Genomic DNA, 17,841 nt, shown 5'->3' with positions numbered 1-17,841 from the left:
GCGGTAGAAAATATTTTTGGCCGAAGTTGTATTCCGAAACTTCTCTTTCCTATAGTTATGCATTTGATTGCAGGAGAAAGAAAGAAAACCAAATTTGTGAAAACTACATTGCTTGAAAAAACTATTTTAAAAAAGATGAATCAATCTTTTAAAATATATGTTTCAATATCTAAATCAGTAGATTATCTGTGTAAATGTTTATAAAACACAGCAATAAAATCATAGGACGTAATGTACTGTAAAAAATCGTGGCGTGAAATATCAACTAAGACGATTGTGTTTAAAATTTTTCAAAGCTGCTTCATATTCTACACAATCCCTAAAATACAGGTGCAAAGCAACCAAGTGATGACGCTGAAGCTGATCCTGTAGCCGCTTGAAGTGTCTTGATACCAGCGAACAGAATGCTCCTTGTCTAAGGAAAGTTTCAAACCGGTGATCATCAGAACCTGCAGAAGATTAAATCGTCTTAAAACCTATATTTTGATAGATCATAATTAATGGTTAAGTGTTTATAACAAGATAGTTCGAAGTAGCAACTCCAAGTAATGCAATTACTAGCGATGCTTAATGCAATTATTAGCAAGTTGTTATATTATCAGTCAACTTTTGCATCAAATAAGTTGTTTGATGATCACACTAAGTCATGTTGTATACACATAAGCTTGCACCGCTTATCTATACCGCATCGAACAATAAATGACATACAATTTGATAAGATATTGTAAAATAAAATGCTCTTTAAGAAATTTGTGCTAAAACATCAATAAAATACTAAACATATTAAGATAACATTACTGATATCATATTTTATTATCATGTACACAAAATATTAGGGGTAATAAACACAAACTACTATTTGTCACTAAATTTCATTTTAAGGCCCTTTTTAGATTATTCCAAAAAAAATTCATAACTGTTCCTCCTCCAAACAAAATACTTCATGCTTTTAGAGCTTCTTCAGAGATAGAATGAGATCACAGAAAATAAGGACATAACCATAAGGACATAAGTCTAATTGCAACAAGTCATGCTAAAATCTTGGTATGCCATTGGCCTATCAGAAAGGTGGCCACATTCAAACATGGTTACAAAAGGTTTCACCTAGTGCAGCAAATTAAAGGAAAACGATTGTCGTATTCCTATCTGGTTGGTCATTTATGACATCGAAATCTATACTCTAGAAGCCGACTGGTAATCTCAGCCTTGAAATTAGAAATAAAATCAATTAGAAAATAGATATAAGCAGGAAATAACATAATGAACATTTTACATACGCCATTTTTATCGATGGAGCACTTCGCATCCTTCACCACTGAGTTTTTGTTTTTCACAGTCAACTTTGTGCCAGGAGACATTTTTGTACCAAAAACTTTTAAATGCTCAAAGTTAAATTTGTTCGCAGCACTGTATCCATTCTTTGTCAAAATGAAGCTAACAGTGTCCTAGGGAGGCAATTATTAAAACCATCAATAAACGGAGCCCAACTTGAAATATCAATAAATGGAGCCCAATTTGGAATGCAAATTTTTTTAGGTCGAGCATTATGCAAAGGACACCAAGTTATGCATTAGCTTGCCTGAAAGGATTATGCTTTTATTTATAAAATTGAGCAATTGCATTAATCATAACAATCCATTACAATATACCTTGTCTGCGGAAAAATTCATATGTTGATACTGTGATTTTCCAACCGTATCTGTAACGAAAGAAAAGTGTTTGCATGAATACCAACATATAAACCTGGAATCACAAATTGAGAAATTCGTGTAGCATTCGTTACAAAGTTTGCATTGTTACGCTAAACGCAGTAGAATTGTCTGTCAATTTTATCCAACTCAAGAAGCACCATTATTCAACCTTTTCCCATGCTAAGGTAAGCGCTTTAAGGATTAAATTTCAACGGAATCGCTAAAAAAATTCTCAAAGCGCTCTAATCAAAGTAGGTCAAATAATATAGTCAAATAATAACAACAAGAGCATTGAGTTGGGGTATAGGATGAAGGGTTGGGACCCTGTTGGGCATCCTGGGACAAGGTGCATTTAGTACCTATTGTTGCTTCATCCCGGACTCGAGCTTGCTATTAATTAGGCCTTGATACCGACCCACACAAAAGTAGTGTATAAACAAGGGCGAAAAGAAGAAACATGGTAAGGGGATGTAACCTTAGGTTGAACACACTCTCAACAAGGATCAGTGAACTTATCTCGATCAATGCTAGCGAGGCGAGTAACGTTAGTAAGGATCAGGAACAATCTGGTTCTTGGTTTATTGTGACATTCAACGCCCTGAAATTTTCACATTTGCATGTAAATGCTAAGAAGTAGTCATTTTTGGCTAAATGTGGCTTAAACTGTCTTCAACACAGTTTAGCTTTTTTGCTGCTCAAAAGCAAATTTAGGGGGATCAAAGGTCCCCCTCCCCCATGACAAGTCTCAAGGGGGATCAAAGGTCCCCCTCCCCCATGACAAGTCTCAAGGGGGATCAAAGGCCCCCCTCCCCCATGACAAGTCTCAAGGGGAATCAAATGTCCCCCTCCCCCATGACAAGTCTCAAGGGGGATCCAAGGTCCCCCTCCCCCATGACAAGTCTCAAGGGGAATCAAATGTCCCCCTCCCCCATGACAAGTCTCAAGGGGGATCAAAGGTCCCCCTCCCCTCTGACAAGTCTCAAGGGGGATCGAAGGTCCCCCTCCCTCATGACAAGTCTCAAGGGGGATTAAAGGTCCCTCTTCCCCATGACAAGCCTGGAACTGGTTTGCATCGCCTGTTTTACGCATTTGTCTCTTTGAAATGCAAAAATTTGTTTTTTTACAACATTTTATTTCCCAAGATATCTAACCACCGCAGTTCCCTTCGAGCCTTTTCTGTTCCAGCCCATCATTTGGCTAAACATGCACAAGCTCTTGTTTTAAATCAACAGAAACTTTGCAAGGTTTTGCCAAAAACGATCATGCTCTTTACCGATTTTTCTATCATTACCTATTGACTCTCCGTCATCCCAAAACAGCTTTCCTTGTGCTTTTTGCTGGTCGTTCAAAGCTATAATGAGTCCCATTGGATTTCTTCGACTACAATGAAAAAAGGGTATGTTGGCGTATAGAAGATGCATAAATGTTTTCTTTAACAAATACGAGCATTAACTGGTCAACTATTTAATCAAACTACTTAAAACTATGATCCTAAATTTGTTTCATATGTCGTCGAAAGATGTGATCAAAATTGGATTCGGACATTAGAAATAGTATGAAATGCTCCGAATCTGTCAGTCGTTACGATTTTTGCATTGTGATTTTTGCAATTGACAACGTGAACATTTTATAGAGAGATTTTGAATTGAACAGGCTTCAAATATTGAGTAATAAATATTGAATTGCTATAAAAAAATTAAATTGCTAAACGTATACTAGCTTCATTTAATTATTAGACATGCATACTATTGCTAATCAATTTGTTTGTATTGAAAAATAAATCAAGTTTAGATGGTGATGATCTTCTTCTTGGTTGTCTGCCGCGAGGAAGGTTCAGCGCCACACGCGCCAACCATCACGATCTTCAGCTCTACGCTTGATTTCTCCATATGTTTCAGTTCTGCCATCTTCTTTCTTACTTATGGTGATGATGACTACTTTCAAATCAGAAAATGCTTTACTTATTACGAGGCCTTATGACGTCAGATATTCTTTTATAGTCCAATCATGTCAATACTGCACAATTCACGTGAACAGAAAATTTCATGCTGCTTAACATAGCTAAACATTAATTTCCTTGCAGTCAACAAACTATTGTTAAATGAAGATAGTACCTGAACATAGTGTTGTTTGCTGGATTTTGTGTTGGCATTATCGTGCCTCCCCTGACATGAAGGTGGATCAAAGTCTGTTTTGTCACCTTCAAAGACACTTTCTTACCGCGATTCAGTTTTTCCAGCTCTTTTCCCTGACAAATTGCATTAGCTTTACAATATGAGAAGGGAAAAGAGTAAAGAAACGCTATTCAAAATAGCAAGGACAAAATTAAGTCTGCATTTGATAAAGGTCTAAAATGCATATTTTTTTCAATTTTATACCCCTCCCTATTCAAGGACATTATAGCTAGATGATTATACATTCATATCATTTTTACGTTCTCATTCATTAAATGTGTTTTATACGTAAACATTTACAGTAATATCTCCACTTACAAAATCACTAGGCCTTTAGTAAGGTTTGAAATATTGCATTATCTCTTCAAACTTCAAATTTAAACTCCCTTTTCAGTTGTTATTATTACAGTAGCACAACTGCACTTCCGATAGAATTGTCTTCTTGGTGCATACGTAAATTTTTGGAAGGAAAAGCACTTACCGTATGATAATCAAACCATGTTGTGTTTGGAAAATATCCAACAACGGATGTATTCTGGTTCTAAATAACAAACAATGAATAAAGGAATTAAAGCTCAATCAAATTTGTTCATAATTTGCATATGTAAGAATGCCGTGACCATTAGAGTTATGAAAACATGATGCTGGTGGTAAATACTAGGAACTCATAATCATGTAGACATCTATTACAATATGGCAAAGAAACAGGTAAAAATTCGCAAGAGGAGGGGAGGGGGACATCAGTTCAAGAGGACATTGCTTATGTTTCCATCAGGGAAAGACTCTAATTAGGAGATGATGGTTAACAGAGTTTTCTATGTCAAACTTATACATATCAATGAATATGATGTAATAACAGTGAACAACATTGATCAGTACAAAGAAAGTTTTGGAAGCTGAAAGTTAACATTGACACATTGATCACTTTTGCATCTTCCTTTTCATATTTTCAAGAAACTGGTAATACTCGTGCCATAAAGCATCTGGCAATTACTGGATATCCCTTTGGAAGTCCCTCTTTACCCACAGACTGTTCTAAATTTGAAAGCACCACAAGGCAATCAGAATATTTTCATCTCTAATCTTCAATACTTGAAAAGTGGATCCATAATTTGTTTATTTTTGCAAGTCTCGAAAACTGAACTGCGGCAAAGGTTGTTCTAACCATAAATGCAGAGTAATTCTCTGTCACTCGTACCTGTCGAAGTATTGGGGTAATAAGCAGCGAATTTCCCCACATGAACTGCTCATCAACGTTCCAAGTCTTCTTGTCAGATGCAAACTCAAAAAACAATGGCCTGACTACAGGTGCACCGTTGACAGTTGATTCGTGAAATAATGTGTATAGATACGGGAGAAGGTTGTATCTAATGTGTAAAACATCGCGTGATCTTTTGGCGAATGCAGCTCCAAAGACACCTGGATCTTGTTCCTGCAAATGGCCACAAGAAAGAAAGAGAATTGTTGTTACTACCACCAGCACAACAATATTCGTATCAAAGCATAAGATACTTGAACAAATCGTTTTTTGCGAGTGCCGTTATCATTTGTGTTTGACAGGCTCGATACCGTACAGACAGCACTGAGCTGGGAACCTCGGAGTAGCAGCTTAGGCCTGATTCAAACGTCGCATTTCTCATGTGCCGAACCCAACTCTGTTTGGAGCGACACTTGAGCATGTTTAGCGCGACTCCCGTTTCAAACGTCGAACTTGATCATGTCGCGCCAAATGGGTTTTAGGATTTTTACATGAAGTATCTTGGCTGAGGCGCGCAATCTCAAATATTTGTTTGAAACGCATGCGCCCTCCAAGAAAGAAATGAATTCTTGGAAGGGAAATAAATTATATATAATTATACATTGAGTTCGGTACAGGACATGTTCGACGCTTGAAACCGGGCCGTGCTGGAGCCGTGCAGCTCGGCAAGCTCTGCCGATCCAAACTAGTCTGCCGCTCTTAACTAAATCTGCCGTACCAAATTGATTCAAACGTCGCGCCCCTCATGTACTTAATTCTCGAGTTAGGTTCGGCACATAAGAAGCGCGACGTTTGAACCAGGCCTTAGAACCGTCTTGTTCAGGGCACCAAAAAGGGTATAAGAAATAATCCATTGTTCATTATCGATATCATATGCATTACTAAGCATATGCATTATCATTTCTGACAAAAAACTAGATTGGTAGAAAACATCTTTGGTGTTTCTGAAAACCCCAAATGCATACCAGATATTGCAATTTTTTGCAGAAATTGAAATACTGGACTGGTACTAAGAACTTTCAATTGATGGAAGGATCTTGCTTTTCGAATTCTACTCTGTTGAAAGCACAGTTTGCATCCGGTTGTGTAATAAATTTTCAGACTTCTTAATCTGTGGAAATAACCATTATTACTAGCCTTGTAGCCTTTTCCATTATGATTTCGACTGAAAGGATAGAAAGCGCCCAGAGCCATCCACCTGTCGCAAAGTTCTTCTGTTGTATCTTGAAAGAACCCGCAAATATCGGCACCAATCTAAAATAAAATAGTTTGCAAAATTTGTAAATTACTTTGTGAAATAACACACTACTTCTTAATTTAAAGGAAAGATATACATCTGATGATCGTAAAACGTGATTTCGCGTTTGAACAATTGCAAAACACAGCAGCATGATCTTATATCGTTATATTTATCAAAAATGTCAATTCACGAATGCAAGACGCCTATCAAGGTTGAATTTCCAATGTACAGGAAACACTTTGCTTGGAAACACTTTCCTTATAATTTTAATAGTAAGAGACATTGAGGTCAATGAGGTGTACTTATATCAGCATGAAAACGTTTGTGAATGATTCATTGCCTGTAGCTTTACGTGCACAGATCTTTTCAACTGATTATGTTTGACTTCTTGTTAAGTTTATCTACTAGCTTTTGTAAATTTTTTCATAAATGACTAAAGCAAGTTACTTATAAGATCCACAATACAGGTTTTTTCATACTTGTACAGTATGGAATTAATACAATAATTATGAAAATTCATACTCACATATGGGATCCCAAATAGACCAAATTCAAGCATACCTATTTAAAGCAAGAAACTGCTTGAGAAAAACTTTAAAGACTGCAAATTAACGTTAGCAAAGCTATACTAAAATCCGCTTGAGAAAATCTTTCTGGGTAATGAAAATCATCAGTGTACCAAACAGTTCCTATTTTACTTCCTTGGACAAATAAAAACTCTAGTGAAAAGTAATTATTTTACATTGGATAAAGGTGTTATAGGTGACTCTTTAATTTCCGCTTTACCATTGATTCTAGAGTGGTAAGTGAATCAAGCTATGGTTTTTCAAAAATGTGATGCATTAACTTCTTATGAATAACGAAAAATAGGGTTATAGTCATGCAAAATTATGTAAAGAAACTATTTTGAAATAGTGCATATAACATGGTAGGTCCTTACCGATTATAGAATACTTCATATGTGGCCAGATGCTGGTATTATCGCCTAGCCAATGTCCTGCATGTTTTCCACTCGAAGGATATGTTGAGCGTGATATTACTAATGGGCGTTTGCCTGTACCCTTTGCATTAGCACTGTCATGAAGCGAAAACCAGCAAAATTAGTATATACTATACACACTGTTTAGTATATGAAGTACACACTTTTTCTTAAACTTCTACAATACTGGACAGATAAAGTTGGGATGTTGCAGTCCCTCACCCCACCGTTCAACGTTTATATCTCTGCTGTTACATTACATGTGCATCAACATAATTGGAGGTCGATCTTGGACTTTACATACGTGGTGCCCAACGTGTATTTAGGGGCACGACATCTACTTCTAAGGGTGTAGATTTGTATTTTATACCATTAACAAAAAACTAGCTTGATTTATTTTTGTAGTTTGTCACTTACTGGTACGTTGGCTCGGTTTGGCTCCAGCCATAAAGCGAATGCATATCATACTGCAAACTGCAATCCCAGTGCCTTGCTGTCATACAGATGGTTTTGTCGTATATTGTGCTGCCAAATATAGCTGAAACAGATGAATATTCATGCGCATTTCATACAGAGAAATGATGGATTTAAAGCTTGCCAGCTTGCGATATGCTTCCTTAAACTAATGACAGAGCAAAGAAAATCAAAATAAATATTAAAGTATTAGAGTCAAAATGCATCTGAGAAAAATTATGGGAATTCTACAACATTTCATGCAAACCTAGACATCTTTGGCAGTGGTTTTCTAAAAAATGATTCTCATAGCTAAAATAAGCCTAAAAGACGTCTCTTTGCTGCACAGCATAAATAACAGCTGAATTCACTTCACATCGACTGGACTTAATTCACAGCACCTTGCCCGCTCTTTATTAATCATATGCATTATCCACCCTCATTCTTCATAACATTAAAGATTCGCATGAACATTATAAATCATCTAAATGAACCGATACAAAAGATACATTCAGGTTAGGGAGGATACGTTGACTTGCAAGGAAACATTCAGCAACTTTAAAAAAGTAGCGACATATACCGAAAAGATCACTGACGAAAACCCCAACAACATTAAGAAATAAACTTTCTGTCAAAGTAAAAGATTACGTTTAGGATTACATTTTCTAAACACATCATTTTTACATAGCACCGTCTATCCTTCTAGAAATTCTACGCATTTAGAAATATATCATGACACTGAATCAATATGCCTGAATCATATAATCGAGGTTAATTTTGGACCTGGAAGGTAGGGAGGCTCCTCAAGGGAATTATTTCTTGGGCAAGCATCAACTGATCCAGGCACAAAACTTGCAGGTTCGTTCATGTCCTGAAAACAATAAAACTCAAAAGGCTTAAAGTTTTGCATATTTTGTTCTCAATCTTTGAAATTCAATATCATCTTCTTAAAAAAAGCAACGGTCAATATCAAGTTAAATAAGAATGAAAATTCAATAAAAAGCTTGGGTAATGTTATAAAGTTCAAACAAGATATTCACAATGCAACAAAAAAGTCAATAAAATCCTTTATTTTAGACTCTAGAGAATGCTATCTATATTTACACGTTAAATATTTTGCATTAATAAACTAAAAGAATTTAGAGTAAAAACTTACAATCCATATTCCATCATATTCAATCCTCTTGTGAAAATCGACAATGAGCTTTCCCCAATACGCGCTGATATTTGGATGTGTAAAATCCGGAAATGCTGCAAACGCTCTATAGTACTGTAGTTCATAAAATACAAAAATACAACGAAGTGTGAGAAACAGGGCTTTGTTATTACATTATACAAGGGGGGGGGGGGGGGCAATTGTCCCTTCAGCCCTAATAATCTTCCATTGTTTAAAAGATAGTCTATTACAGTGGTGGCGCCAGGAGAGGGCTAGGGGGGCCAAGCATCTAGCCCCCCCCCTATCGGAGGAAATTTTAGGTTGTTATCGGAAAGGATTTGACAAAAATAACGTACGAAAACTGCTTATTTTCGTCATTTTAGCCCCCTTGTCGGAAGCTCCAACCCCTCTGTCGGAAGATTTCTGGCGCCACCTCTGGTCTATTGTCCTCCAATTGATTAAAACAGACTTGGAGTCCCAGCTTATTTCGCTAAGAAAAGGCTAGGTAAAATAGGCAAGCTAGAAGACAAGACGTCAGAGGGCCCTACCATTCCGTTGAGTGTTTTTTAACTAGTTACTCATTTCAAACATGATTTTTGAAAAGGTTACATTCAAGACACAAAGTTAAAATATTTGACAAGATGAGATTTACAAACCTTTACTTGGAAGTCCCAGCTTCTTGTTTCATCAACTACAACATTTGGCAAATCAGGCCAAACCTTAAAAAATGAACAGAAAAAGACATGCTAAAATACATTTAATATCCATGTAGGAATCTCCTGATACAAGGCTTTTCAATGATTTCCAGTATATGGAAATAATTTCTAATGAAAATCATATATATTTATCACAAAAATCTTTCCTGTGGAATAACCATCAACTTTCATATGCTTTTTTCTTATTTATATACTTATCAAAACATTTACTGCAAAACGAAAAAGACGACAAAATCTTAAGGGCAAACCTTGCCAAATAGTGGTTCATTTGAGTTATGGGCCTTGATAAATATATCCAATTTCTTTCCAAGATCGTAAGGTTCATATTTTCCTGCAGTTTCGTTTGCACTGATGGCTGGGTCCTGCGTGAAAGTATTAAATAATTAAAAAGAGAGCTAGCTACGCTTGATCAAAAACCTGAACAAGTCAAGAGCTACACCTGACAAAATATTTAAGTTTAAAGTATATGGCTTTAATTGTGTCGAAGCTTTCTTTAATATCCGGAAGAGTTTATTCGCCCATGGGCATTGCAAACAGCAGGTATATACTGTATGCTTGTGTCAATAATAATTGTAAAATACTTTGCATTTACCGTAGCTAACATGAATCAAATTACGGGGGAAAATTTTGCAAAAAGGGCGTTTCCCCGCATTTGCGAGTGTTTGAAGGGCGTGGCCCCCAAAAAAATTTGTGGACTGCGCCTCACACCCTCCCCTCACTGCTGCAGCCCTGGGTATTCCACTGGCATGCTGGGAAGTCGTTCTTAGCATCCACGAAAGAATTGATATAAAAAGGAGCGAAGTTTGTGGCTTCTATTTTCTGCAAGGTTAGCAAATTAAAATTCCGACACAGAAAGTACTTGATTACTTTGAATAATTTTCAGTAAAAATACTAAATTGCATAATTACAGTAACCTTCTTTCCAGCAACTACGACTCTTAAAACAACCAGCCCTCTATCACTACCGACCCTACAAAGCTACATCGTGTTTTGAAAATACATTCGTGATTATTACATAGAACCATAAATTTGCTTACCAAGATGGTTATGTAGCGTATACCGTCTTTCTTGATCTCTCTCACGTAGTTTTCAAGCCCTTGGTATTTTTGAGGATTAATTGTAAAATCCAGTTGCCTATCCATATAATCAATGTCTCCGTACTGCACATCTTGTGGTATATCAAATTGTCTCATTCGTGCAACAGTTTCTTTTACTTTTGCGAGGCTGTTGTAACCATAACGACAGAGCTGGAACCCAAGTGACCAATATGGTGGCATAAAGGTGCGTCCAATAAGCTGAAAGGTAAGGTCTGCTAAAAAAGCATTGCATTGGGTCAAGTCAAAGCCTCTCAAGTCAAGCTAAATGAAATAAAACCACAATTAGGATGATAAAGTATATAAAAGATTGCTTAATTCATGATAATCAAATTTGAAAAAGACACGAGTTGAAGGAATGCTTTAATGTGTACAGTATGTAAATAAAAAAATTAAGGATTATTTAATGTTATCGATTTATTGAAGGATTCTCTATCTGTTTATCTACAGCTTTGAAAGACAATTTACCTCTGTGTATTGATTGATGACGTCAGCTGGAGTTGGTCCCATGAAAAAGTAAAAGTCTAGAACACCACCAATTGTTCTAAAAGTTATGGCTGGCAACGGTTGTAGAGTGACGTCTGCAAAAGGAATGTATGAAAATGGTCATAAACTTTTCATAGTTGCAAACCTTTCATGGTATTTATTAAAAGAAATTGCATCAATATGGCAATGAAACCTACAATGTATTACGCAACTCACCCATTGCATTGCTGTTGAGTAGCAAAACGCCATGGGCTTTGCCATCACTTTCTAGGCACATGTAGAATGGATGCACGCCATACAAGTTGCCACCAGGCTAAATAAAATAAGACAACTATCATTAAGGGATGTCAATTAGAATTGAACAAAGATTTCATCGTATAATAAAATAAAGAAGATATCTAATGAAGAATGTGATATTACAATACTATAGTATTGCAACTGATTAGCAATTTGATTGACTTAGAAACTGCTGGACTGAGAACTGATTGATTATAAAACGCCATGAATCGATATCGTTGCACTGCTATGAGACATCGAAGAGGGCAAACATATTAAATGAAAGGAAAATGCACTGGGTGTATCAGGTGGAAAGATCCTTACCCCAGGAGGTTGGTCGCGAGAGAACATGCCAAACTTAGACCAATTGAAATCCAGCATAAACGTCTGGTGTTCATGCTCACCAAAGCCATAACAGTTGGCAGATTCTAACTTGGCTGAAATCTGCAGAAACTGGTCGGCTAAAACCAGTGCACCAACCCCGGTATCGAATCTGCAATTAAATATGAGGATGACCTGTAAGGTACACCTTGTAGAAACCCGGTGATAGTATTTAGAACCCGGAGATTGTGTTTGAGATCCAGAACATGAACCTTCAATATCAAAGCTACATGATTCTTGTTGACAAAAAGAAGCGCGTCTCATTTTCTAAGGGTGTGTTCACAAGATAGATAAATCTTATATGCTGCTTTTATGTGTTTCATTTCAAAATTCATGCTTCAGTGTCATACGCAAAAAAACCATTTTCTCCCGGCAAAAATCTTTTATCTACCGACGAACAAAGTGTTGGGGGTACAGCGCCCCCCGTACCCTCCTCCCCTTTGGCAACGCCCCAGAAAGCTTTATATCAAGAGCTGCTACTGCTATTAACAATCAAAGGAACGAAACCCTACCATGGCTTCTACCAATAATTTGGGTGTAAGAAAATACCTCACTAAAAATTGAAATAGTTATAATCAGGAGACTTCAGGAGAAAAATGATTCTACGTAGAAAGCTAAAGAGGTTCGATATCGTCCGTAGCGATAGAAATGCTACTCAACGTAAAAGTTTACAACATACAAGGACTTAAAAGATAGGTTAATAAATATCTGTTCTTTTCCAACCATTATTATTTTGCCAACAACTTACATAGCCTTTTCGTTTTTCCCATCGTATCGATTCACTTTAAAGGTGTGTCCATTTGATATCTCATGTGTCACCATGTACGAAGGGTTCTGAACATTTGCTTTCGACTTGGGGAACTTTGTTTGGACTGGCACTTCGAATCTCTTTCGTGTTGCATCTCTAAACTGTAGCGAAATTTTAAAATAAGGTACATATATAGTCTTTACTAATTCAAGGAAGAAGGCAGGCGCAAATATATACGAGTATTTTTTCTACTTTTTATATTACCATGTGTTTGAAATGTGTAATTTTTGGCACAAATAACTTTGTTCTGTCCTTAACAGAAGGTGAATGAACTGCAAAATATATTGTGCTTTAATCTTGTCGATGATAAGCTTCTTCTTATGCACAGACATTTTCCGAAATTTTGCCTTAGAGTTAATGAACTTGAATTGTTTCGAAAAGAATTGGAAAGGACTTACTGTTATTCTCAGCCTTGATTCCGTCTGATGTTCAATATCCATCGAGACATTTTTCATGGAGTTCGCATAGACTCCATTTTCAGGAAGTAAACTTTTCCGAGTCAAGTAAACCACACGGCTTTTACCGTTGTTTATACTGCCTTGCCCTGGGAGAACATCATAGCCGTATTTGATTGAAGTATTGTAGAAGCATTCCGGCATGGCCTAAAAGAAATTTAAACACATGAGATGACATAAATCATAAGTAGCATGCTGTAATCATAAAAAAGGCATGCGATAACATTGGTTTTTGCTGGAATGGGGGTTGGGCAAAGGCGAGTTGAGCAGGGAACATCGGGGTCCTTTTGGACCCAAGATAACGCCTTTTCTCAACCAAACCAAAGAGATTTTTGGCCATTGGGGGTGGCGTCCGCCCCCTCGCTACGCCACTGAGTTTGAACTATTTTTATCGAACGATGGTAAAAAAGAAGTTAGTAAAGAACCAACAATGATGATGATGATGATGCCTACGATAAAGATAATTATGAAGATGATGTAAATGAGGAAAATGACGTAATTGACATCAAATGGATCAAAAGGATACATAAATTTGATTCTTGACCTCAAGCAATAGTTTTTCTATGCGAAATCTCAAAATTCTTAAATGCAAGAAAATTCATCAAGACAAAATTTCGTTTCCTCTTCAATTTGGTCTAAGAAAATTTCGTCAAAATATTTGTCCGAAATTTTGTCACGACGAAATTTTTTGCAGTTAATGTATATCATAATTCGGGACATACTCGGGGGCTAATTTTTTCAAAAAGAACGTTCAACAGAGCAATTGAGACCTCGATTTTGAAAAACAGTTTTGCAGTAAAAGTTAAAACCTTTGGTTTATCCTCTTGAATTCTTGTAATGAATAATATTCACTTGGAACCATATAGAAAGCAAGCTGTTATTACTACTAAATTATATGAAGCCTTTTCAAGGACCTTAATGAGAAATGGCAACCGATCGTCAAATAAGTGACTTTTAAGCCCCAACCCCTACAACTTGTACACTCAAACTGCTCAACATCTAACTTTTTCTATTGGACTTCAACTATTACTATACATCGTAATAAAAGACGAACAGAAAGTGTCGCTCTGGACTAGCTGCGTTATAGCATGGAATCCTTTTTGAAATTCCAAGGCCTGTTGAGGTAGCTCTTGTGTCCGCTTGTTATTAAAGTTGTTAAAGTATTGCTATAAATTCTTGGCATCATCTGGTGGAATTAGACGATAAGCAGTCCTCTGACCACAGATTAGAGAATAGGAATCATCTCTATTCTGTGTTCTGACCTTGTAACGCCTCCACACTCCCCCCATTATAGAAAAACCCCTGCTGGCATGGCAAGTGACTGTTTGTTTCAACATGGTACAAAACCAAAAGCCATCAACGGGCGTCCACGATTTGATTTGAAGTGTGTGAAACATGACCGTGCTTATGACGATTGCGATGATAGTAGTGGAAAGATCGGGGTCTTTACTGCATAGGAACCCCAATCATCATTTAGAAAGCCTTAACTTTAATTGGACATAGAATAGCAAAGTTTATACAATTTTTTTCTTGTCTGTTTCCTTAGATATTTGGTTAGCAGAAAAGAGAATTAGACAGGAACGGTTATTCCAACTAGAATTTCATTTCAACATGACAACCAACTGAAGTGTCTAAAGAGAGGAAACAGACGAGTTCTTGTCCAGGTGAAGACAGGAGAATTGACTTGCCTTCAAGAAAAATAAGAAACATGAATACCTTTGCAGCCCCGTTGGGCTTTGCTTTCCAAATACAGTTGTTATTGGTGCATTTCGTCGATGTTGGTGCACCACCCACGCCGAGAGGATAACAGTCAAATCGATCGTTGTCGGTAAATGCAGATATTTGCTTGCAAAATGTAAAAGCAATGTATCCAAAAAGTAGAACGGCGCATCCTTTGGATGCCATGTTCCCACTGCTTGTTGCGATGCTGTTCTGTTCTGTAAACTGCACTGCGTCGGCTTCCTATTTCTAGAATGAAAAGCGGAAGTAATCTATGTCTTCCCAGCAGGCATTATGCAGTTCACTGGCTTGGCGCCTAGTTCAAAGTCCCTCAATCAAATCCACTGATCTGAAATGAATACGGTATCGTGTGAACAGGGCCTGAAACGAACTAAAATACAATATATAAGTTAATAATGATGTATGAATCAGGGCCTCCGACGAAGGGGGGGCCGGGGGGCCATGGCCCCCTCACTTAATTGCAAAACAAAAGAGCTTTTTTCAAAATCTTTTGTAATGAGTGTCAAATTTTCCCTTGGCCACCCCACTTTCTAACCTGTGTCGGAGCCGATGTGAATAACTAACATAATCAGCTGCTTTAATTTGAATTCCGCGATGTAAGTACGCTGAAAGACACATGATGTATATTCAATTCAATAAAAGACAGTCACAATCAAAGTAAAATCTTAGAACAAAATATTAAAAGAAGATGCTAGGGGTATTAAATATACCTTACCGAGGTGTTTTTAAATTAAAGGGATATATTCTTTTTAAATTAATGATAATAATAAACTTCCAGCAAAAAGCCCCTTAATTTAAGAAGCTTTAACTCATGAGGCCTCAGCAAAGTTCTAATGAAAATTATGAATTCACTTATAGTTTTAATCTTTTAGGAGGATAGCAGTGGCGCGGGAATGGGGGGGGGGGGGCACTGGGGGCTCCTTCCGTTTATTCTGATTTTCTTCGGATAATTGATAAACATTTAACGCGCTGAAAGCCCATCCAAGATGTTACCTTGTCAGAAAATCGTGAGCCTGAGGCCCTGACCCCACCCGAACAAAAGCCTGAATTTCCGTCACTGGACTACAGCGTTCAGATTACTTGCTTTGATTGCTTCCTCGTAACAATCTTATGACGGAAAAGTAACTAGCAAAATACCTGAAACACCTGGCATAGAAACAAGGGAAAGGTAGAAAACGTATGGAAATAAAAGTAGTGTGACGCATTCATCGCAGATGTTAAGATTCATCCCAATACCCATGACGAGGCATTTGAGCCAAAATTACCGATCGTTGTCTTCAGTTAGCGTAATGAATTTTTGTAAAATGTGACGTGTCTTACTTGTATGACGCAAGCAAGTGAGATTCGACGGCAGTAAAAGGGGTACTGATATCAGGGTTCGTCTGAATGGTAATAACTTTGCATAGCACACACCCTTTCTATAACACGAACACAAAGGCTCCATTTGCCAATAAATAAGAACATCGTAAGAACATGCCACGCCTCGAATGAAAAATTAGAAGAAATAAAAACATGGTTTTTGGCAACTTTTCACTCAAGTTATAAAATAAAGCAAGTTTTGCCAGCAAATCTACTGTGCTACTAAAAACTACTAAAAATGTCATGCGAAACTGTTTTTAGTGGTCTTATATAGTTGTATATAGTTGTAAAAATATTGGATTAAGAGCAATGTTAAGAACATCCGAGCCTCAAATTATCCACACACAAAAATAGAACATAGAGCCTCGGAAAAATTATCTGGTTCTTATAAAATGGGAGTATACGGTACAGTCTTTTGAAAGGGGATTTTAGAAATTACTCCCCAGGGCATCCAAAGCGCCAAGTTTTCAGTGTATCAGCTAATTCTCTTCACAATGAACAAATTAACAAATTTGGTTTCAGTATTACATTGCTTGACATTGCCATGAAGAAGGGGCTGATCAAGCACCATCCGATGTGTAGGCCTTTGATATTTCTTAAAAAAGCTTATATCTTTGATCTTGTGTTTGAAACTATTGACGTTCTTTGCAGATTTTAGTTTTGACGGTAGATTGTTCCAAATTTTGGGACAAAGATATGAGAGGCAATTTTGCCCTATGTTTTTCTTTCGGAAAGGTTGATTCAGTTTGTTTTTAGATCTTCGAGTGATTCTGTTCTGTCCAACTGGTAAGAACATCTCTGATATGTAGGGTGGGGCTGAATTATCAAAAAATTTGAAAACTTTTGCAGTCATACATTGTTCAAATCTCTCTTTCGTGGGGAGCCAATTGATATTTGTGAATTCCTTGATTCCTATATGTGCTCTGTAATTTAGATTCAAACAAAACCTGATACATTCATTTTGAGCTGTCTGAGTTCTTTTGGTCAATCTTTTGTTTAAGTATGGAAACCAAGCACTGCTTGCATAGTCAAAATGGGGCTGAATTAGTGCGTTTGCTAGCAATCTACGCAGGGAGAAGTCAAGAAAATGTTGCTTTCTGTAATCTTAGCCTGCCATTGATTTTGCCTAGGATTCTTGTAGCCATTGATTCTCCGGAGAGGTCCTCGTCGAGAGGTCTCCGGACAGATCATCGTCGAGAGGTCTCCGGACAGTCTCATATTTTAGAATCCGAAAAAATAATTGTACAAATGACTGACCCAAAAAGATAACTTGCTCAAATTTTAGACCTAATTTTACCGAACCGGTGCAAGCATTTAGATCATATTTCAACTAGGCGGGTTTCGAGTATAATATTTGATGATCTACAACGTCAGGAGGATAGCCCCTACATATTTTATTGAAAATCAAAATTCAGCCAACGAAAAGGTTCTAGTTAACATTTTTCCAGAATTACTTTTTTCCTAGTTTCGGATACAAATCAATTTTACATGTAAACATTATTTTATAACACCTCTGGAGGGACCATTATGGAAACAAGATCGTATACCTTTTTAATGCTATCCCTGCCATTTTCAA

General features: G+C 37.0%; 1 protein-coding gene across 1 annotated transcript; it reads right to left on the bottom strand.

Moving 5' to 3' along the window:
• Window positions 1–93: 93 nt before the first annotated feature.
• LOC135691544 (sucrase-isomaltase, intestinal) lies at window positions 94–15,151 on the bottom strand. Its single transcript, XM_065209417.2, has 22 exons — window positions 14,883–15,151; window positions 13,110–13,313; window positions 12,652–12,812; window positions 11,847–12,015; window positions 11,463–11,559; window positions 11,229–11,341; window positions 10,704–10,961; window positions 9,916–10,029; window positions 9,608–9,670; window positions 8,952–9,065; window positions 8,579–8,666; window positions 7,760–7,880; window positions 7,304–7,437; window positions 6,890–6,924; window positions 6,261–6,377; window positions 5,064–5,297; window positions 4,347–4,406; window positions 3,806–3,939; window positions 2,983–3,071; window positions 1,650–1,699; window positions 1,278–1,445; window positions 94–449 (listed from the first exon to the last, which is right to left on the bottom strand). Exons 1-22 carry the CDS (start codon window positions 15,069–15,071, stop codon window positions 309–311), a joined length of 2,853 nt encoding a protein of 950 aa, XP_065065489.2. The 5' UTR covers window positions 15,072–15,151; the 3' UTR covers window positions 94–308.
• Between the last annotated feature and the right edge of the window lie 2,690 nt (window positions 15,152–17,841).

This window comes from Rhopilema esculentum, chromosome 13 (assembly GCF_057945365.1).
Source record: "Rhopilema esculentum isolate cy_ngs chromosome 13, ASM5794536v1, whole genome shotgun sequence".
Classification (NCBI taxonomy): domain Eukaryota; kingdom Metazoa; phylum Cnidaria; class Scyphozoa; order Rhizostomeae; family Rhizostomatidae; genus Rhopilema; species Rhopilema esculentum.
Note: the sequence above shows the minus strand (reverse complement) of the source record. Positions and strands in the feature narration are given on the sequence as shown.